We start from the raw sequence: 22,896 nt of genomic DNA, 5'->3' as shown, positions 1-22,896 counted from the left end.
ATATAAGCTCATTTATTTATCAAAAAAACAATATATAAGTTTACACTGTTCCTCCTAATAATAGGATAAATCCTCTAAACATTTTTTTTTGCATTGATATACTGACCATAAAACCCAAAACAAAAACTTTTGTTTTCTACTCTTCCATCTAAGATAGTATATGATACAAGGAACGCAAGACGATATATGTATAACTTCTCTATCTAAAATGAAAATTGACTCATTTGATCGAGCATATTAGATTCAAGTAGTATATGTCTGTGCTCATGCTGAGTGTTTCATTTGTACATTTTGATATTCAATAAAAATTATTACAATTAGCAAAAGAAAAAACATAGAAACTGACATATAAATTAACCATCAACTATACTATACTTTCTAAAACCTTATCCCCAGTGCTAGACATCGGCTCAGCCATTCTACGACACACAGGGCAAGTTGTGTGCGATTCAAGCCACCTAGCAATACATTCCTCATCAAACATGTGCTTACAGTTTGGTAAAACCTTAATTACGGCATCCTTGGGGATTAACCCTAAGCAAACCGGACACTCTATCTCCTGACTGTTGCCCTCGAGATCGTTGTTGTCCAGTTTGTAAGAAAATGTCGGAAAGGCAGCAATCACAGAAGCGTTAACCCCTTGGCTTTGTGGTTCTCTTCTGCGGTGGCGGTGGTCGTCTTCTGTTTCCGGTGATACATCCACAAACCTACGGCGTTTGATCAAACAAATAACGAGGAGGGTGAAGATAACGAAGATAGTCAAGAGAGACGTTACGGCGGCGAACCAAAGGATGATGGAGTTTAACGAAGGGTCGTTGAAACTCATCTCTTTGTTCTATAAAAAATGGCTAAGGTTAATAATGATACAAAAATAACAAATACATGTACCCTTTTTATATATAGATCATTGAGAGTTGACATTCTCTTTGAATATATTTTGATTAAGAGTTGAAATACAATCACCAGTGATGAATTTGATTATATTAACATATTATCAGTTGAATAAAAGAGAAGGGTGTTTAAGGTGAGTTTGGTCTCAGAAGAAGTAAACAATACTAGAAATGGGTCGAACAGAGGCGTTTATTAGATTTCGAGATGATGTTACAAAGGTGGAGAAAGTAAAAGCAAGCCGGAGCTCGTGAGAGCTTAAACCGGAAAAGTACAAATAGCAGAGAGATGATTGTACGGATGATAAACCCTAATCTCGCCGCTAAGTTTGTGTAGCTAAGTGTCGATGCCTTTCTCCTTTGCTTTCCTCTCCTTTTATACTCTGTTCGATTACCTTAACCTAAACTCTTTTTACTAATTGGGCTTTGTCGGCCTTTCGGGCCTGATTATGAGATGCTCGCTGAGCCGTTGAGTCGATCAACCTCGCTCCGCTTGCTCTCTGCTTCGACTATCAGCGCTCCCTGTCGAGTCGATCTCTCGAGAATCGGCTTCTGCGCCGATGTCGACTCGGTTTGCTGGACTGGGCCCTTTGTTCGATGGGCTTTGTGGATGGGTTAAATCCATCCCCAACAGTAAGTCCCCCCCCAGTTCATTGATGGTCGAGCAATCGATCTTTGATGAATTTGGTGCCTGTGGTTCGGAGAACAAAAGGTTCAATCCGAGCAAATGACAGGTCGTTGGGGAGTCAATCCGTTCAATTGATACTCCTCGATCGAGGGAATGGATTGATGCGTCCGTTTCTCACGCGTTGCGATCGTGAGATAAACGCTTACGGGTCGAGAATACGGACCGGCGCATCTGTTGATCACGCGCCTAATTGGGTTTAGGCCCACTTAGGCCTTATTAGGCGTAATGATGACGCTTTGATCCCCGCGCTTATCTCTCTCTATAAATAGCGACCCCCTCTCCACTTCTTTTCATTTTCCTCCGCAGCGCTAAAGGTACTTTCTCTCTCTACGCTCCTTTCTCTCTCTTTATCTCTGTTTTTAGATCTGCGAGTATCCGAGATGTCGTCATCTCATCGTTTGACGCGAGAACAAAAGGGAAAGGGGGCGGTCTCTTCTCGGGACTCCGGCGATATCCATCACGAAGCGATGATGGATACGGGGAATATGGATTTATCGCAGCGTCTCTTGGTCTCGGAAGCGAGAGAACAGTTCCGGGGTGACGACGACGGTCAAGAAGCGGTCGACGCCTCGATTGTCCCGATCAGCTACTACCCTGGGAACATCTTTGCTGAGGAGAGCCCCCTGGAGGTTTGGAGAATTCGACCTTCGGTCGTCGATGGACAAAATTGGTCCAACGTCGAGAGGACGAAGTCTACCGTGGAGTCGGTGGAAGCTCTCCTCCGAGATCTCAATGCACATGGGGTTTCGTTCATCGTTCCAAAACGGGATCAGAGGCCTTGGTCGCCTCCGAAGGGATATCAATGCATTTACGAATCGTATTTTCGGAGCGACACGAAGTTGTGGTTTCCAATTCCCCGAATTGTCACGGCTTACGCGTTTCGCAGAGGAGTCGCCTTAAGCCAGTTGATGAACGGTTCTCTTCGGTTAATGGTCGTTCTATCGGTGATCGCGGCTGAGGCAGGGACATCGATGAGTGTGAGGTCGTTTGAGGAGTTGACTTCAGTCTCAATTTCCGATGATGGGCTCGTCTCGACGAGGATGCGCCCAAATTATAACGTGGTCACGGGGTACCCGACCAAAACCTCAGACTGGCAGCGTTCGTATTTTTATGTGAAGTCGAACAGATCAGCGTTCGAGGAGCCTCCGAAGTCTGGTTATCGCGTTCTCTGGAATGCAGAGATGGGTACTGCGCAGTATCTTATGTGACAATTGTAGCATGTGCTCGTCTAACGCGTCTCTTTTCCTTTTGTAGTTGGTCATCCGAATCTCGCCACTTATCCCGAGGATTGGAAGGAGAGTGCTCGGATCGTTGCGCTGCAGAAGCAAGATCACTGGGAGGACTTTACTCGGGAGAGAATTCAAAGATCCATAGATCAAATTGCTAGTCGTGAGTTTTCTTTGGTTTTCCTTCTGCTTTTCCTAGCAAGTGAATAGCGTGTATTAAGAATTTTTCTTTGCAGAACGTTGGATCTCAAACTTGCTTCCCCTCGTCAATCAATCGACTTCGAAGAGACTATCCCTCTTTACTCAAGCTGAGCAGAAAGAGATCAACCGAGCCAAGACAATGAAGCAATTGCCCGACCTTAGCCTTATTGTGGCTGAAAAGATAGGCGCCAAGCGAGGCGCTTCTGGGAGCAGGGTTGGCCCTTCGGGGTTGGAAGCGGTAGAGGCGACCCCAATTGCTGCTGAGCAAACGCGTACTGGTGGCTCCTCGAAGAAAAGCAAGAAAAAGGCCGAGGGTCCGAAGGAATCTTCTGAGCCCGGGCAAACTGGGGCAGACGGTTCCTCTAAAAAAGGGGGGAAGAAACGGAAAGCCGGAGATTTGCCCGCCGAGGACGCTCCTAAGAAGAAAAAGATGAAGAAGAAAGAATTGGCTATGCCCCGCTCATCCTCGGTCTGCGAAGAGGAACTTCAGGCTCTAGTTCCTGAAGCTATCCCTGAGGTTGGGACCTCGGAGGATGATGAGAATGAGACTATCGCCCTCCGCCGACGGAGACGGGAGAGTCGAGTCACCGAGGAGGTATCCCGTGGAACCTTGGCCGGTGATCTACCTTCTACTGAGGTTCCGAGGGGAATATCGACTTTGGGAGGACAGCGGGACCGCTCGAGGAATGAGTCCCCTGCTCATGTCACGGAGGGATCTGAGACCCGAGTATCCGGTCGCCCTAAGGAAACCCCGGCAGATGAGTTCAGATTCGAGTTTAACCGTGAGCTTCCGCTGGCTTGCTACCCGGAAGATTGTGCTCGCCTGTTACGGTTGGTCAAAGGCGGTCCCGATCAACTCCCTTCAGTGGGAGATCTCATCTTCAAAGATGAGTATGAGCACGCCTCTTGCTCGTCTGTAAAGGTAAGCGGTTGTTCGTTCCCTTCTTTTCCGAACCTTAAATTATTTTGGCTAAGTCTTTTGGTGTTTTGATCAGAGCCACGGCGACTGGAATGTTCTGGTCGGGAAGTATGACACAGCCCTTAGGCGGGCCAGAGAGCAGATCCGTGAGAGCGAAGAAGCCAAGAAGAAAGCGGAGGAGGCTCTTCGGGTGTCTTCGCGGGAAAAGGCTGAAGCCATTGCTCGGGAGAAATCTCTCAGGAAAGCGTTTGACGAGACGCGAACGTCTGATGCGGCTGAACTGCAGATGTGTAAGGAGGCGATGAACAATCTCGAGTTCGTGGTGGATAAGCAGCGGAAGGAAAAGGCTGATCTAGAGGCAAAAATGGCTGCGGAATTGCTAAGGCATTCCGAGGAGATGGACAGGCTTCGGAAATCTCGTAAATACGAGGTCACGCACGAGAGGGTTCGCGTGCTGATTGCCATGATCGCTAAAGCCGAGAAACGCTTTCACAGGATTTCCCTTCGTGAAGACAAAAGGGACAAATACGACGATGCTCGGTGTCTCTATAGTCAAGCCTTCGGGACGAGGAAATGTCTCGAGCAAATCAAGGCCTCTGGTGTTGAGATCCCGCAGGAAACCATCGACTTCTTCATCGGGCAAGAGAAGCACTACGAGGAAGAAGCAGAGCGTTTGGAGGTAAAGGAGATTCCGGCGGAAGATCTTTGCCTTTCTCCGCTAGTGTTGGAGTCTCGATTTTTGATCGAGGAAATTTGGCGTCAGCTTGACCCGTTTGGGTCGAATATTAATCTGATCGATTCGGAGGCCGCTATTGCTCTGCGTACTCCTCTTCGTCCTGAAGATCCGGTGGAGAAGCCCGCTCAAACTGCTGTATCTTCCAACCAACCCACCGATCAAGATGCTGATCTCGCGAAGCAGACATCGGCGGGAGCGGTTGTTCACAAGGACGGGGCAGTGCCGACCATTGTGCTAACAGATTCCCCCGCTAAGGCGTCGAAGAATGCCAGCTCATCTGCTTCCTCGTCGGAAGACCCGGAGAAGGGTGACGATGATCCCGCGGGGATGCCTATTGCGGACGCGACTGCTCCAGCCCCAGCCAAATTTGGTCGCATCTCGGGTCCCGGAGAAAAAGACGGTGATGGTGGCAAGAACCTTCCCGCTGGTGACGAATAGGGCTATCTGGTCGAGGACCTTCTCTTCCTGTTGTAATTTCGCAGTTTGCTTTTTAGTAGACTTTTTCTCCTTATGTTGTGCTTTGGTCTCGTTGAGACCTTTGAACCTTTATGTACCGTTGGCCCATATGGGTCTTGTTGTTCGATACTCGGGATGTTTTTCCCCTTTTTTTTTAAAGGCTTTTATCAAATGTTTGCTTTGCTTCGAATCGTAACTCGTTTCTCGTTAAGTCGTTCCCGTTTGCCTTGTCCGTAACTAAGTTTTAACGAGTTTTAAATGTTTGGACTTTTAACGAGTTTCCGAGGAAAAGGTATCTGGATGCCCCGCGGTAACCGAGAGGAATTTGGTCGGCCAACTCATTATTCTTCGATTTGCAGTAAGATCCAGAAATTTCGCTCGTGAGTCGGTCAATGCCTTGAGCATCGGTGACGCGGAACTCTGTTTTTCCCTTCGTTCGATATTTGATCAGGATATCGTCGACTAAGTGGGATGAGTGCTCGTGCGCCGCTTTCGAGTTAAGGGGCTAGCATCATTTGGCTCTCGTCATTGTTTACTCGAGGGAGTGAGACGAGATGTATTTTTTGTTAGGTTGGGGCTGGACCCCGTAGAGGGGATGCCTACGTACCTCCGGGGAGGATCAAGCCTTTCGTAGTTCATTTTGGTCCAAGTAAAAGTAACTTGGTAGTCATTTACTTGGAGTTCATCATCGAGTAGAAGTGACCGTAGGGTGCATCTACTCGGTTTTTTTTTTTTTTTTTTTTTTTTTTTTTTTTTTTTTTTGCGAGTAAAACGGTGATGTAGATCATTTTACTCGTTCCGAAAGGGTACTCGTTTTACGAGTAGAAGCGACGAAGATGCATGGAGTTCCAAGCTCGTGGAACTGCTGCTCCGCGGGAAGTTTCGAGTCGATATACTCCTGGTTTGACGACTCGAGTGATCTTATACGGTCCTTCCCAATTTGCGCCGAGTTTTCCAGCATTGGGTTCCTTGGTGTTCTCAAAGACTTTTCTCATAACCAGATCGCCGAGATCGAGAGGACGCGATCGGACCTTTTTGTTGTAGTAACTCTCGATTTGGTTTTGGTAGTTTTGGATTCGAAGTAAGGCTTGGTCGCGCTTCTCCTCTAGCCCATCTAGGGCATCTAGCAGCATCTCTTGATTAAGCTCGACATGCTGGGGCATCTTGGACCTGCGGAGACTTGTTACATTGACCTCGGCTGGAGCCATTGCCTCCATCCCGTAAGCGAGTGAAAAAGGAGTAGATTTTGTCGCTCCTCGGGGGGTTGTCCGGTGCGACCAGAGCACGCCGTCAAGTTCATCGGCCCAATGTCCCTTTTTGAGGTCAAGGCGCTTCTTGATTCCGTCGATGATAATCTTGTTCGAGGATTCTGCTTGTCCGTTTCCTTGAGGATATCTTGGCGTCGAAGGGCTTAGTCGGATGTTCCATTTGTTGCAGAAATCTTTAAAACTTCCGGCCATAAACTGTGATCCGTTGTCTGTCACGATCTCGTATGGTAGTCCGTGGCGACAGATGATGTTCTTCCAGACAAAGCCACGAACTTCCTTCTCTGTAACCTGCGCGAAGGCTTCTGCTTCGATCCATTTGGTGAAATAGTCGGTTAATACCAGCACGAAGCGACGTTGGCGAGAATTCGGCATTGGTCCGATGATATCCATCCCCCATCGCATGAATGGGTAAGGTGCTGCGGAAGTTCGCAGTAGCTCGGTTGGACTGTGGATACTCGGAGCGTGTCGTTGGCATTTGTCGCATCGCCGGGCATATGCTTCGCAATCGGTATTCATAGTTGGCCAGAAAAATCCCAAGTTCCGAATTTTCAAGGCTAATGATCGACCTCCAGAGTGGTTTCCTCCCGCTCCTTCGTGGGTTTCTGCCATTACTAAATGTGTTTGCTCGGCGAAAATGCATTTCAGGAGGACCTTGTTAGCCGTTACTCGGTGGAGTTCTTCTTCCATGACGACGTAATGCGCGCTGCGCCTCTTTAATCGTCTTGCGGCCCATTTATCCGTTGGAAGTGTGCCCGCGGTGAGATATTGGATGAATTCAGTCCTCCAGTCGGGTAGTAGCTGATCTTGGTCTGTCATCTCGGAGTCGTCGTTGGTCTCAGATAAGGGCGTTGTTTCGAGTTCTGTGGTGACGAAGTTAGCTGACTCCGTTGAGATGTCGATGCTTGGTTTCTCGATTCGGTGAATTGGAATAGTCCTTTTGACTTGATCGCGTAGCTTGCTTCCGAGTGCTGCTAGCGCATCCGCACAGACATTTTCTCCACGAGGAACCTTGGTGAGCTCGAAGAATTCGAACTCTTTAGCCAATGCTTGTACAACTCGGAGATAAGCATCCATTCTATCGTTGCGCGCATCGTAATCACCGCTGAACTGACTGGCGACGAGCTGTGAGTCGCAATATGCACTGAGTCGCTTAGCCTTGACTGCTTTGGCGAGGCGAAGGCCTGCGATGAGTGACTCATACTCTGCTTCGTTGTTTGATGCTGGGAAACCGAAGCTGAACGACTGTCGAATGAGCTCTCCCGATGGGGATTGAAGCTGAACTCCTGCTCCAGAGCCTTTGTTTGTCGAGGAACCGTCGACATGCAGGATCCATGTTGAATCCGAGGTTTCCAAATCTTGAGCGAGTTCCGGAGATAGCTCCACGAGAAAATCGGCGAGGACTTGGGCCTTAGCAGCGGTTCTGCACTTATAGGTGATGTCGAGCTCTCCGAGTTCGATCGCCCATTTGGTAAGACGGCCGGCTCTGTTCGTGTTTTGCAGGACAGTTCTGAGCGGCTGGTCGGTGAGAACTTCTACCGAATGTGACTGGAAATATGGGCGGAGTTTCCTCGCTGATTCGACGACGGCCAGGGCCATCTTTTCAAGTGTCGGGTACCGGGTTTCTGGTCCGGTCATCCTCCTGCTCATGTAGAAAACAGGTCGTTGTTCTCCTCGGTCCTCCTTGATTAACACGCTGCTGACTGCGGCGGATGAGACCGCAATGTAGAGAGATAAAACGTCGCCTATGTCCGGCTTTGCCAGGATAGGGGGCGTCGTCAGGTAATGTTTGAGCTGACTAAAAGCCTCCTCACATTTATCGTCCCAAATGAATTTCTTGTTTCCTCGGAGGAGATCGTAGAATGGGAGGCATTTATCGGTGGATCGGGAGATGAAACGATTAAGCGCTGCGATTCGGCCTGTTAGTCGTTGGACTTCTCGGCAATTTCTCGGACTGGGGAGATCAAGGACAGCTGATATTTGCTTCGGGTTTGCTTCGATTCCCCGCTGCGTCACTATGTAGCCAAGGAATTCTCCGGACGATACCCCGAAAGTGCATTTGGCCGGGTTTAGCTTCATCTTGTAAGCGTTTAGGATGTCGAAACACTCCCTTAAGTGTGCCAGGTGGTCATTTGCTCGGACTGATTTGACGAGCATGTCATCGATGTAGACTTCCATCGTTGTACCGAGCTGTTTAGCGAACATGCGGTTGACAAGTCGCTGGTACGTCGCACCGGCATTCTTCAGCCCGAAGGGCATTACTTTGTAGCAGTAAGTTCCTCGATCAGTTATGAACGACGTCTTCTCTCGATCGTCGGGATGCATCATGATCTGGTTGTATCCCGAGAAAGCGTCCATAAACGTGAGCATTTCATTGCCAGCAGTTGACTCGACCAGTCTGTCGATGTTCGGAAGTGGGTAGCTGTCTTTTGGGCAGGCTTTGTTGAGGTCAGTAAAATCGACGCACATGCGCCACTTGCCGTTTTTCTTCTTGACAACCACTGGGTTAGCGAGCCATTCCGGGTAACGAACTTCTGCTATTGAGCCCGCGCTTAGTAAGCGCTCGACTTCCTCGACAACTGCTTTGGATCTTTCGGGACCCAACTTTCGTCTCTTCTGTCGGATGGGCTTAATATTTGGGTCTACGTTTAGCTCGTGAGTCGTGATGGACTGGTCGATTCCCTGCATGTCAGTCATCGACCAGGCAAAGGTAGACAAGTTTTGCTTCAGGAAATCCGTGATATCACGTTGCATTTCGTCCGACAGATAAGCGCCTACTCGTAGCACTTTACTTGGATCCGATTCGTCGACTGGGACTTCGAGCACCTCTTCCTTTTGTGGGCAGATCTTGCTGATAGGAGGTGAGATCGAGTTGACTAGTGACTGAGATCGCTGCAGTTTGACCGTAGCGATTAAGAGATCTCGCGCGGCCCGTTGATCTCCTCTCACTGTTTTAGTCGTGCCATCCATTCCCGGGAATTTGACGCACTGATGGTACGTGGATGCGATTGCACGCATGGAGTACAACCATGGAGTGCCTAGTATCACGTGGTAGGGAGCCTTGGTGCTGACTACCGAGAACTTGACCATCCGTGCTACTCCCTCTGCTTGTACCGAGAGACGGATAGTTCCCATGATTACTTCGGAAGAACCATTAAAGCCGGTGAGAGTCCTGGATGACGGTTTCACGTCTTTTAAGTCGATTCCCATTTTTTCGAGAGTTTCGCGAAAAATGATATCGACCGAGCTACCAGTATCGATCAGCACTTTGGTGACGTCGTACTTATCGATGGCTAAAACGACGAGGAGAGGATCGTTGTGAGGGAAAGTTACTCCGACAAGGTCTCCAGTTGAGAAGGAGATTGGGAGATCAGTTGGGAACTTCTGCGGCCAGCGCTGCGAGGTGTCCACCATTCGTCGGTGATCTTTGACTGCTCGTACGGAGTCTCCGCAAGGTGGAGATCCTCCCATAATCACGTTGATCCGCGGCCTGACACTTGATTGCTTCCTGGTGAGAAGAGCTCGGAGGTCTTCGCTTTCTTTCGGCGACCCGGCCTTTTTGTGGTCCAGTTTTGCACGCAAATCACCGACTCGCGCGTTAAGCTGATCTCGTAGATCGACGATAGGATTGCCTTCCGTAGTTGCCAATGAGGATCCTGGGCTCGGCGAATGCTTAGCTCTTTTAGCATTGAGCTCGACTCGGAGGTCGGATGATCCGAGAGTCTTGTCAGTCGTTGGCGTGGTCTTTCGTTTGAGGAGTACACGTAAGTCCAACGGGTCGAGGGCTTCCTCGAGATCGCTCTCTTCGTCTGATGAGGACTCCGGTTGGGCTCGAATGACTTCAATCCTTTGTCTGGCTGCCGGCGGATCCTCGTCAGCCGAGGCGTCACCGTCATCGTCTTGATGTGGGATTTGCTCGGCGACCTTTGGTTTTTGGTCGTCTTGACGCGGTTTTGCTTGATTTTTTCGCTGATTTTTCCTGTCCTTGTTTCTGCTCCAACTGTTCTCGCTTTTTGGCTTCGGAGGAGGAATCTTAATTTCACCGCTTTCGAGTGAGGAGAGGAATTGCGCAAAAAGTGTTTTGCACTCCGAAGTGTCGTGACCTTTTACACCGTGGAGTTTACACGATTTAGTAAGCCCTGGTGGGGTCCGGGAAGATCCCGCTGCCGAATCGACCTGGGCGACCGTGGCTGGCGCTGTTGCTCGAGGGGATTCGCTTGGAGGATCGGTTTCCCGATGAAAGGTGTTCCACTTCTTCCCGTTTTCGTCGACGACGTAAAGGAGACCGCTCTTACGGTTATTTTTGTCGCTTTGAGCATGCTGACGAGGTTCGACGTGAGCTGTGACGGCATTTTTAGGCGCTGATTGCTTCGCCGAGTTGTGCTTGCTCATGATGGCTTTAGTGTCTTCTTCCATACGAATGAAGTTGTGAGAACGAGCAACGGCATCTTGCAACGTCGTGGCGGTGCATCGATAAAGATCTTCTCGGAACTTACATTCCACAAGGAGATTGTTCCTCAAGGCATCGACGGCGATGTGGTCTGGGATATTGATTCTTGACACGACCGACTTAAAACGTTCCATGTAATCGCGAAGATTCTGATCCTTCGTTTGCTTGAGGTTCCAGAGAGTCGACGCCGTTGCTTCACGCTTGGTGAACATGATATAAGTCTTGAGAAAAGCCGAGGAGAGCTCTTTGAAGCTTCTAATTGAATTCTCTTCGAGTCCCGAGAACCAGGTTAAGGCTTGCTCGTTGAGTGTTTCAATGAAAAGTTGGCAGTATCCCGCGTCTCTTTCATCGGGGGCGAGTCTGGCCCTCGCTACCGCAATATTAAAAGCCGTCAAGTGCTCGACGGGATCTCCTCCTGGTTTGTATTCCGGAAGACGCAACTTGTCCATCTTTCGGAGTTTGACCTCCGTCAGTTCCTCGGTGAAAGGAGTACGCGATGTTGATGCGATGACACTGTCAATCTCGGGTACTGCGCTCGTTGCTTGGTGGATCCTCGAGCTCATTTGTTGGAAATTTAGTTTGAGCTCAGCGATTTCTCGGATAGTTGATGGGTCTGACGCTGCAGGAGAAGCATCGGCGGCTAGGGTTTCCGCGAGTTGAAGAGTGGGATCGACTGGGTTCGTCGTTCGTCCTTCTGCCGGAGTAGGAGGGTTTGTATTGAAGAGGTAACGACGGAGCGGTTGTGAGTTGCCGGTGGAGGCGCTAAGAGCAGCGACAATGGCGGCGAGCTGATCATTCGTCGTCTTCTGAACTTCTTCTTGATGAGCAAGTCGGGCTATGACTGAACTCATGAATTCCGACGAGAGGAGGGGAGGAGGCGGAGGAGGCGTGAGTGCCGGCTCCTCTCCTGAGGTATCAGGGTTCGTACCTCCGGTGGTCATATCGGTCTAGAAACGCTGGGTCTGTCCGGCCCCACGGTGGGCGCCAATTGTTTAAGGTGAGTTTGGTCTCAGAAGAAGTAAACAATACTAGAAATGGGTCGAACAGAGGCGTTTATTAGATTTCGAGATGATGTTACAAAGGTGGAGAAAGTAAAAGCAAGCCGGAGCTCGTGAGAGCTTAAACCGGAAAAGTACAAATAGCAGAGAGATGATTGTACGGATGATAAACCCTAATCTCGCCGCTAAGTTTGTGTAGCTAAGTGTCGATGCCTTTCTCCTTTGCTTTCCTCTCCTTTTATACTCTGTTCGATTACCTTAACCTAAACTCTTTTTACTAATTGGGCTTTGTCGGCCTTTCGGGCCTGATTATGAGATGCTCGCTGAGCCGTTGAGTCGATCAACCTCGCTCCGCTTGCTCTCTGCTTCGACTATCAGCGCTCCCTGTCGAGTCGATCTCTCGAGAATCGGCTTCTGCGCCGATGTCGACTCGGTTTGCTGGACTGGGCCCTTTGTTCGATGGGCTTTGTGGATGGGTTAAATCCATCCCCAACAAAGGGCTGATTTGAATCGGTACACACCACAAGTAGGATTAGTTTACTTTTAATTTGCTGCTTGTGGGAATCTGTGAATTTTTGTATATAAATAAAAATATTATACATACAAGTTGTAGATCATAAAAAACGTTAAATGGTCTACTATTTATATGTGTGAAAGACATAAATAAAGATTAAAGAAAATCAATGCTAATTGGTTTAGATGGTTAGTTTGGAGTTTCTGCCCCCTATCATATATGTACAAGAAATGTTGGAATAATTTAGAAAGCTTGAGAAATAATAAGGTTGATTCACTGTTGAATAGAAGTTGAGTTCTATGACAAGAAGTTTAGCTCTTTGGTTTTTCATTTTCAAAGTAATATATTTCAAACAACTGATGATAAAAAATGAAAGAGATGAGGATGAAATACCCTTATATTTGTGAAAGATGCAACCAAAATATTTCCTAATAGTTTTTTTTTTGAACAACTAATTTCCTAATAGTTTATTCATCCAAATGACATGTTTTTCTTAACTATTCCTTGGTCACGCTCTTTAGTGTTTCCCAATTAGGTTTAAAGTCTTAAAGAATTTCAATGGTTTTTTATAAAACAAGATATAACTTATATATAAAATAAAATCAACGATTCAATTTTTTGTTTATTTAAAGAAAATTACAAAACAATTGGAAAATCTAAAAGAACCATAATCACATCAAAGATCTCAAAGATCATCAACAATCTTCAGTTTTGTCCAAACAGGCTGGACTGGGCTGTGTAGAAAAGCCTGTATTAACAAACCAATTTAATAGGATATGTATATATAACCTAAATCAAACGATAGAAAATCCTTCACTAGAATTAGCCAGTTAGGTACAAACCACATATGTGATGGATGAGCTGCTGAGTGTCCACATAATTTTTCTTATAACTATCTGGACATTTTTATAATTTCCTTTAAAACGTTTCATTAATTAATTTTGTATCATGTTTGTAGTAGATGGTTACAAAACTGGTAGTTGCAATCAATTGACTCTGGAGACTTCACACAACTCAGCCCGAATCAAAGGAGTATGCTAACCATTCGTTTTTATTGTTCAATCATTTTTTGTTGGTAATCAGACCAACCACTTTGAGAAACCATTTGATACCAAATGTAATATATTTCAAGAATAAGGCCCCTACTTGGCCTTATTCTCCATGGGACTCTTTATACCGCTGAGCTTGACTCGCCCCTTGAAAGCTCTATCTTTCAATGTTTTGTAATGCTTTTTATTATCATCCCACCGTCGAACATGGCTCCAGGATCTTCTACTTTGATTGTAAACTTTGTTGCTTTCTGAGCTTTTATAATATAAGTTGTGACAAAAAAAAAAAAAGGCCCCTACTTGGCTAGTTCGATTCTTGATTTTTTTATTTAATTATTCAAAGACTCCACGTTTGGTATCTGGTGTAATTAATGTCACTTCTTTCAACTTCTAAGTTTAGAGATGTATATAGGAGTCACGCAAATTCGAAAGAGTTTCATGAATGAACTTGTGACCTCTTGCTGACAATATAGTTTCTGATTTTTGGTAACTTTAAAAGTACGGTAAGACAACACAATCCAACGTGAGGCCATTTCCAACTCAATTCTAAAACACTATTTTAGTATGACTTCCATAGTTGTGATATTTTCATATAGTCTAAATTTGTAGATGTTAAATTTAAAATTTGAACAATTTTGAATTTTAATTATTTTTTGTTTATTTCGGTTATTTTGCATCATTTTTGGTAAATTATACATGTTTTAGACCAAAAAGAATTAGAAATCCTGAACTGAGTGATATTCCATTTTTGCATTTTTGGAATCAAACTGATCCAAAATTAAATAGAATTGATTTGAAACTGAACCAAATTCTATGAATATTTATATAAACCAAAAAATCATCTATTCTAAGATATACGGAAAAAAATAACCTGAACAGATCCGATTCATCATTATGATCAAATTTGGTGAACTATAAGTAAATCTTTGGCTAATCAATTCGACATTACCTTAATTTTCAGCTTGTATATAGAACATATTCTTTCATATCAGAAAATCAAAAGATTGTATTATGGCGTTGCAGTGATGTTGGTAATTTAATGCACAATTTTCGCTGCACTAAGAATACACATAATTGGAAATCCAATGGGACATTTCAAGAATCGAACTCGGGAACTCTCGCGCCCAAAGCGAGAATCATACCAGACCAAATGCTTTGATGTTTTGTACTTCAATTTAAAACAACATGGAAAACCAAAATGAAGACAATAATGCCTTCAAAAATATATAACAGTAACTATGATCCGACCGAAATATATTGGAATATATATGAATAGACAAATTATTCTTTTTTTGTGTGTAAATGATCATTTGCTTCTTTTTCTTCTTTTGAATATTTGATCATTTGCTTCTTGACAATGAAAATTTATTTATTTTCTCTCGACACCGAATCTTAAATAAGAGCAACTTCTTTGACCAACCTTTCTAAATCAACAAAAGAGCTACCTTCGGTCACTGATCCTACGAGCTTCTGTTGCATCTCCTCCACCCTAGCTATCACCTCGCGTCCACTCTCACCCATTGTTTCACCTATAACCCGGCCAAGTTCAACCGGGTCAAGCACTGTTCCATCCCCTTCACAAACCCGAACCGCCACATCCAAATCCTCCACCAGCAACCTCGCGTTCACAAACTGGTCAGCCTCCATTGGCCACCCCAATATCAAGGTTCCACTCGTTAGCCCTTCAAGCACAGAGTTCCATCCACAGTGGCTCAAAAACCCTCCAACTGCCACGTGTCGCAACACCTCAAGCTGCGGAGCCCAACCTCTAACCACCATTCCCCTACCAGCGACCCGGTCCTCGAAACCTTCAGCTACTGGATCTTTCTTAACCACCCATACGAACCGAGTCATGCTTTTTTCAAGTCCAAGAGCCAGAGCATCACACTGCTCTTTGGTCAACGCTTTTTGACTTCCGAAACATATGTACAGCACTGACCGTTCCGGACAACCGTCAAGCCAACTCAGCAACGGACAAGAACTGATTTTAACCGTACCAACCGGGTCTAACCCGAGTAAACAAAGCGGACCAACTCCGAAAACCCGATCGTGACCAACTCTCTGTTTCACATACTCCACATACTCTGCTTCCAAACACTCTGCCGTGTTGAAAACGCAACCGTAGCTCAAAAAATTCATGGAGCTTTCAGCTTTAAGCGTTTCAAGATCCCGCGACGGTGACTGGAGAGAGCGTCGAAACACCGACGGGAGATGCTCCTCCTCGAACACCGGAGCCCCGGGAAGATCCGAGAAACGAACCGGATCCTTCGTTCTTGATTTGATATTGTCAAAACAGAACTGGAGAACGGAAGCCAAGAAAGGGCCGGAGGAGAAGAAGGCGAAGCGAGGGATACCGATCTGGTGGCAGAGATCGTGCGTCCATCCAAGGAAGAAGTCGGAGACGAGAGCAACGGGAGGAGTTTGGTGAGAACGGAACCAGAGGGTGATAGGGTCGCGAAGCTGGCGAAGAGAGGCCATGATCGGGAGGCTACCGGAGTTTCCGAGGTCTTTAACGTTCTCAACGCCGGGAGGGAGAGAAGGGTGGGGAGGGAAAGGGAAGACGACGGAGGTTACGGAGGAGGGATGAGCGGAGAGAAGAGGAGAGAGGTGTTGGAGGTTTTGGGGAGTGATGATGACGGAGACGTTGACTCCACGAAGGCAGAGTTGGTGAGTTAAGTCTAGTAAAGGAAGTAAGTGGCCTTGTGCTGGGAAAGGGAACACCATGATGTGCGGTCTTGTCTCCGGCGGCACCATTATTACTCCGGTCATTTTGGCGGAGATTACAAAAAGTCTTTGTGTAGTGTTTGTCTACTTTAGCTTTAGCTTTTCAACATTGTATGGACTAAATAATGATGCCCTTTGTTGAAGATTCCATGAATTGTAACCGACACTTATTGCACCATAAACGACAATTTTACCGATGTAACGTAACTTCAAAGCAACTTTTTGTAGAAACTCCTATACTCTCTCTTTTGTCTTTTTCTTTGGCTGGCTTCATTTGGCTTATTATGCTATGCATATACTGGTTGGTGAATATTATAAAGACGGAGCAGACAAATCAGAGTTCTAAAAGCCATGGTATGTTTGAAGCATTTTTTTGTAAATCTGCCAAAAACAAAACAACATATTGGGGCATTCCAAGAATTGAACTCGGGACCTCTCGCACCCTAAGCGAGAATCATACCACTAGACCAAATGCCCTTTTGCTGCATATTAAAGAAACGGCAAAAATATTTTAAAGTATTTTGTCTCATTAGTTTATAACCTCAGGTTCATCGTATAAGATTGTTTCTTTAGTTTACCTTTCTTTTGAAATGTTAGAGTAATTGTATGAGAGTCTCATACAATTTTTTTCTGGACGCGATGGAAGCATCTCAAAGTAAGTTTACATTTTCGATCGTGGTTCCCTTTTTAGTGCACTCTGGCCATCTAACATTCAATTAAGTCAACAAAAGGGTATAGACCATACATGGGAACATATAAATCTCAGGACGATTATGATTACCTGTTCAAAGTTGTTTTAACAGGAGATTCAGGTGTCGGGAAATCAAATCTGCTCTCTCGATTCACCAAAAACGACTTCAGCCACGACTCACGCTCTACCATCGGCGTCGAGTTTGCCACACGAAGCATTCAAGTCGACGACAAGATTGTCAAAGCTCAACTATGGGATACTGCTGGCCAAGAAAGGTAATCAAGAAGATATATATTAAAATGCTTAAATCTGATTAGTACCAAAGTTATTCTATATTTCATCAGACTGAATATGGAATATTATCAAAAACCGACACCATTTTAGTGAAATTTAATTGGTTTAAGTCTAAATTTTTAGAATTAAAAAAACTCTGTTATAACATTACATAAAGGTTTTAAGAATTCAATTCTTAATTTATATATATATCTTAGAATAATCTCCTCGTACCTGAAACCACATACTATTAATTTTTTATCATTGACAAAGTAAAACAAAAACATTTATGTTTTATGTATAAAAACCATACTGAACTTATCCAAACCTAAATATAAATTCATCAAACCATGCATGCTACAAAATTGCGTTTATTTGGGTTCAGTTTCTTTATATATCCTAAACCAAATTGTTCAGTCACAATAACAATTTCTAATTAGCCGGTATCGAGCCATCACTAGCGCATATTACCGAGGAGCCGTTGGTGCGTTACTGGTCTACGACGTAACACGGCACGTGACATTCGAAAACGTCGAGAGATGGCTAAATGAGCTAAGGGGCCACACGGACGCAAACACTGTGATCATGCTCGTAGCCTCGTAGGTAACAAAGCTGATCTGCGTCACCTTCGAGCCATCTCAACGGAGACTTCGGCACTCGAAGCTTTAAATGTCGAAAACACTTTCACCGAAGTTCTCACTCAGATTTACAGAGTCGTTAGCAAAAAGGCTCTTGAAGCTGGAGATGATCCAACCACTTCTTTGCCTAAAAGACAAATGATACATGTAGGAAGCAGAGATAATGTTTCCGCGGTCAAGAAAACGGGTTGCTGCTCGACATAGCACCAATGAGATTTTCCCCTAGCTCTTCTATTTAAGGAATCTCTTTCAATGTATTGAAAATTTTGATATATTGTAATTTGACTACAGAATCACGTTGTAGCAGGGAACACGTGCACGGGAAGAAGTCTATATTCTGAAACCACAGGCCCGAAACGTTGAAAGCCCATGAGGTCATCAAAAGCTTGAGGTCGACCATAAGAATATCGCTTTTACCTGAAAAAGAAAGATAAAAGAAATGAGAAAACTATAATGTTGGAGAGAAATGCTTTATTGGATTGTAACAAACACAATAGAGGCCGACATAACGATGTTTACGTTAAGTTTTAATACGAGGTAGTTGGATAAGATAGCTTAATGATGACCATCTCCAATGGTTTACTCTATTTTTTACTCTAAAATAGAGTAATTCTATAATAGAGTTTTAGTTTGATCCAATGATATTCTATTTTAGAGTAGAAAATAGAGTGATGAACAAAAAAAAAAAATTTACTTTATATTTGGAGTAAACCTATTTGTCACTCTATTATAGAATGAGAAATAGAGTACCATTGGAGCATTTTTTACTCTAAACTCTATTTTACAGTGAAAAATAGAGTGAGATTGGAGATGCTCTTAGGAACTTGATTTTAGTTTTTTAAATCAAAATAAAAGAATATTAGATGAAAATCTTATTTTTCTGGTAACTAAAAAGTTACTTTTACGATCTTACCATTCCGTTTAGGTAGTGTTTAAAATCAATCGGTATAACAAAATAGGGTTTAAACAAAAAAAAAAAGAACAAAACAAAATAGGGTATATCCAAGATTACGTTAAGTCAGTGCAAAATTATCATGAACTAACCTATATCACTTACAATTGCATGTCCAAGTTTTCTAGAGTGTGAGAATAGTAAAAAAAAAGATATTGAATTCCACTGGACTCTGCCTGGGCCACAACACTACTTGAGGCAAACCAACGGTCATTTATTCAAGATTACATCATAGCATAGTCTACAAAAATCCTTGGCTGCATCATTAACACAACACAATAGAAATTCATCAGTCCTCATCTGCCAAAAGTTGAAACACAGTATGATTGTTTGCCACGAGTTGTTTCTTTAATCATGTTTTGTCATCAGTCATCACTCCATTCATATGTCTAACTTTATTGTCTTGGTAGAGAAACTCACAAAAGTAAAATATTGATCTAGTGAATATAGTTAGTCAATTATAAATTATTTCACCACTATATATTCATTTTGGACTCGGGATATTGAAAAGGGATGTCTCTTTCTTGCTATTTGTGTAGTCGATGAGGAGAATAATTAGGATTATCGACACTACGACCAAATACATGTTGTATTACGTACTCAGTTCATGGATTGAGTTTTTAAATGTCAAAGAAGAAAATTCTAATTATAATATGGAGTGTATTATTTTCTATTTAAATGAGAAATTCTTGATTTCCATAAGTTTCTTTTTGACGAATTAGCCTTTGGTATTTTAATATTTTTATGTAGTCAACTGTTAAACTCGTTAGTTAGTGTGGTGGCAAACAATTTAGCAAAACATACCCTAATCATGTTTGCACTCTAATCTCATTAAAATATGAAAATATTTTTTCTTTAACGAGTTAGCTTAGATAGTATTGGTATGCAACATTCTTATATATGTTTAGTAGCAATTTTTGTTGTTGTCAATGTTGCTAGTAGCATTAAGAAGTCATCTTCTTGGTATCGACGTTCAAATGTTCCATAATGTCAGAAGTCGTAATCGTCTTATAAAATGTATTTTCTTGTCGTTGACCAATAACGCTGTATTGAACTTCCAGCCTATAGCAGAACGGATATACTGAGACATCTCATTACGCTGACTTGGAATTCCATCTTTTAACATTGTTATATTTTAAACTCATATACGATTTCATCTCATTTCATTTTAATAATACAAAATGTTCTGTACCATTCCAACACAAAATACGATATCATTTCTAAATTGCATGATCTAAACATATTACTTCAAAATTGTCAAGAAAAGCAAGTTTGGTGGTTTCATAAAACAAATAAAAACAAAACAAAACAAATACTGCATCAAATTGAAAACGCACCACCTAATTTAATTATGAATCAATCTTAGTGCGTTGGGTAGCACTGACACAACTGATTAAAGCTGCGTTTAAAGGCCTGAAATAGTAATCAGTCAGAAAAGAAAAGTAAAGTAAAACTTTTCTTCTTACGAAAATCATTTACTCTTCTCCTAGAAAACAAAACACCATCACCCTTACTGTATGCAACAGCGCGTGCTTCCACGCACGTAACTCCTGTCTTGTCCCAAAAAAAAAGAATGAAGATTAGAGAGGACGCTCCAGGAAAGAGCGTGAAGGTCGAGACTTTCCAAAAGAAGATAGGAAACAGATGTCGGGGCATTAACCAATTGGGTAATTGGTTTTGTAACCCGTTTTGTCCGGGTCGTACCCCAATCTTAAACCCCTTTGCGTGGATGCTCTTATAGCCCCTGCTCTATTGCTGTAGCTATCGATGTAGACTGTTCTCTCGCGTGTCACCAAAAAAAAAAGATACAAATCTTGAAAGAAAAAGAAAGGAAGAAAAAGTCCCCCTGATCCTCGGGTTCTTTGTAATTTAAGACACTCTTCTCCTTTTTCTACTCTCTGTATCTATGTGGTCCTTTTACAGATTTTTAATTACATTTTCTACCCCCTACATGTTGCATTTACTTGCACTTTTACAGGCTTAGTTGTGTCCCTATTCTTTGCTACATTTGTGGCTCCAATTGTATTCCCACGTAGTAACTAACAAAACTAACAATCAAAGTACTTCGAAAATAAGTTTTGGTTATCTATCATCTTTGCTTTGGTCTAAACAACTCTCGCAGTGTATACCTACATGGACCGTTACTTATCCAGCGAGAAAAAAGTTCAAATGAGGTCATCAACTAAAACAATAAATAATCAACGAAACATTTTAAAACTGACTCACAAGTGAAATGCTCGACCAGTAATACTTTATGATGATCGACCGTTCAACCAACTATTAAACATTCAGACACAGAACAGAAAAGGAGTCGTGCAGGGGACTGACAGATCATTCTGTAATTTGACTAGTGGTTGTACTTTGAGTCGATTTAGTTTGATCAGTGTAACTTAATCTCTTTCATATTTAATAGGATTTTTAGAAGTTGTAAGATTTTTAGTCTCATTTATTTAACTTGTTTTTAAAGATCAAAATCCATGTTTTTACCTCTTCATGAAACTTATAAAATAGTGAGAAGTCTTTCAATCCATATATTGTATCTCTTATTTGGAAATTTACTAATGCTTTCAATTTTTTTTTTGGTTTGTTTAGCTAGTGCCCGCATGGCCGGTCCGGATAATAGGCAAAAAAGAGGACATCATAATTTTCAACGATAATTTAGTTATATATAGAGCACTCACCAAGTTTTAGTTGAGATTAGGGCATCAAAAAAAAATTGAAAATGTTGGACCGACACTAAGTGTCCGTAGTCTAATCCTGTTTGGTCTCTCGTAGATTTGATTATGACTAGTCTTGATCAATGATTGGATGATAAAGATTCTAAATAAATTCAGTTATGGTCTATCAATAAGGTTATTCTGTAGCGTTGGGTTACGCTTGTTCTTCTTAATCTAGAACTTACGCTTTTCTATAAATATCTCTCAAAATGCTTGATCAGATTTTAAGTGAGTTTTATTTTCCTTATCGATGGAAATTAACTTAGAGCATCTCCAAAAAAACTCTCTATTATAGAGTTTTGCAAACTCTATATTTGAAGTTTCAAAGTGTTCTTCTCCAAAAGTAAAACTTCAAATTTAACTTCAAAATTATTTGTAATTTACACTATCCTCTTTATATTTGTCATAATTAATATAAATCCATAAAACTTTTATAGATAACTAGCACATATATAAAAATATCATAGTAATATTAATTAATAAAATCTTACACTAAAATATAAAATTATAAGTAGAAATACATAATTAAATATTAAACTACAAGAAAAATACCACATTATTACATAAAATTATTTTATTAATCCAACTTTTTCGGTTATACAAAATTTGTTTGGACAATATTTTAGAAGTTCTGGAGAAAATTTACTAGACTATTAGTGTTGTTGTAATATTTAAATTTGTATAATAATTATGTCTTCATGTATATATCTTCTTAAATTGTTTTTATTAAGCTTCTTTTGTAATATTCTTGTTGTCTAATTCTACTTTTAAAATATTATAAATTTTATTTTGATTTAAAAAAAAACTTTTACGTGTAAAATTTTAATTTATAAAAATAAATTTGAAATATTTAAAATATACAAAAGTTTTATAGATTAAAACTATGAATGAAAAAATACTCTAAGGTGAGTTGTGTATTTGATATACAATTTGTACTTCTAATTTGCAAAAAACGTTTGATATAATTAGGGGGGCCTATTGGAAATAGAATTTGTGTGGAGTTTGAAATTTTAAGAGTTAATAGATTTTTAAAAGTTAAGTAGATTTGATGAATTCTTACCCAATGTATTGTATAAATTGTCATTGATTATTATAGATTTTCATATATACTTTTCTTTCCAAACTTATCTTTCTATTATTATTATTTTTTAAATTCTTTCATAAAATAGAACTATTTGAAAATTAAATAAAAATTTTGGTTTTTTTAATATTTTGATTTGTCTTGTTTGATTTTTGTTTTTAAGTTTTTAAGATCAACCTATGAATTTTCTCATGATTTTATTTTTAATATCAAATAGTTATATTTCATGAAAGATTTTTTTTTTAAATTGTTATTTTTAATAATTTCTTTTATCTTTAGTTTTCTTTTTACAATTATCTTTCACTTGACAATAAAAATGTAAAAAAAATCTTGTTGTGTTTGTGTATTTGTGTTTTTATGTTTTTGGTGCATAGATTTTGAGAATCCTATGACTATACGTGATATTTGTAAAGTTGAATGTTATGAGTAAA

The 22,896-nt window shown here is 42.2% G+C and overlaps 3 protein-coding genes, 1 non-coding gene and 1 pseudogene across 4 annotated transcripts; 2 read left to right on the top strand and 3 right to left on the bottom strand.

The window, feature by feature from the left end:
* Nucleotides 1-172: 172 nt before the first annotated feature.
* LOC125608284 (RING-H2 finger protein ATL40-like) lies at nucleotides 173-1,003 on the bottom strand. Its single transcript, XM_048778441.1, has one exon. The coding sequence runs from the start codon at nucleotides 824-826 to the stop codon at nucleotides 365-367; it is 462 nt and encodes a 153-aa protein (XP_048634398.1). The 5' UTR covers nucleotides 827-1,003; the 3' UTR covers nucleotides 173-364.
* A 19-nt stretch (nucleotides 1,004-1,022) lies between these two features.
* LOC125608283 (meiosis-specific protein ASY2-like) lies at nucleotides 1,023-5,285 on the top strand. Its single transcript, XM_048778440.1, has 4 exons — nucleotides 1,023-2,760; nucleotides 2,830-2,964; nucleotides 3,038-3,924; nucleotides 3,998-5,285. Exons 1-4 carry the CDS (start codon nucleotides 1,956-1,958, stop codon nucleotides 5,093-5,095), a joined length of 2,925 nt encoding a protein of 974 aa, XP_048634397.1. The 5' UTR covers nucleotides 1,023-1,955; the 3' UTR covers nucleotides 5,096-5,285.
* A 9,359-nt stretch (nucleotides 5,286-14,644) lies between these two features.
* Nucleotides 14,645-16,292, bottom strand: LOC106447201 (UDP-glycosyltransferase 89A2-like). The gene has a single exon (XM_013889074.3). The coding sequence runs from the start codon at nucleotides 16,156-16,158 to the stop codon at nucleotides 14,782-14,784; it is 1,377 nt and encodes a 458-aa protein (XP_013744528.1). The 5' UTR covers nucleotides 16,159-16,292; the 3' UTR covers nucleotides 14,645-14,781.
* Nucleotides 16,293-16,518: 226 nt separating this feature from the next.
* Nucleotides 16,519-16,590, bottom strand: TRNAP-AGG. Its single transcript has one exon. It is a non-coding gene; the product is annotated as a tRNA-Pro (tRNA).
* LOC106450163 lies at nucleotides 16,523-18,264 on the top strand (annotated as a pseudogene).
* The last annotated feature ends 4,632 nt before the right edge of the window (nucleotides 18,265-22,896 follow it).

The sequence above is a fragment of the Brassica napus genome, chromosome A4, assembly GCF_020379485.1.
Source record: "Brassica napus cultivar Da-Ae chromosome A4, Da-Ae, whole genome shotgun sequence".
Taxonomy (NCBI): domain Eukaryota; kingdom Viridiplantae; phylum Streptophyta; class Magnoliopsida; order Brassicales; family Brassicaceae; genus Brassica; species Brassica napus.
The sequence above is the reverse complement of the archived record's forward strand: the minus strand, read 5'-3'. Positions and strand labels throughout refer to the sequence as shown.

Coding starts and splice junctions, on each gene's coding strand:
- LOC106447201 (XM_013889074.3), bottom strand. CDS start 16,158: ATGACCGGAGTAATAATGGTGCCGCCGGAGACAAGACCGCACATCATG.
- LOC125608284 (XM_048778441.1), bottom strand. CDS start 826: ATGAGTTTCAACGACCCTTCGTTAAACTCCATCATCCTTTGGTTCGCC.
- LOC125608283 (XM_048778440.1), top strand. CDS start 1,956: ATGTCGTCATCTCATCGTTTGACGCGAGAACAAAAGGGAAAGGGGGCG. Junction 2,761..2,829: donor TCTCTGGAATGCAGAGATGG/GTACTGCGCAGT, acceptor TTCCTTTTGTAG/TTGGTCATCCGAATCTCGCC. Junction 2,965..3,037: donor CATAGATCAAATTGCTAGTC/GTGAGTTTTCTT, acceptor TTTTCTTTGCAG/AACGTTGGATCTCAAACTTG.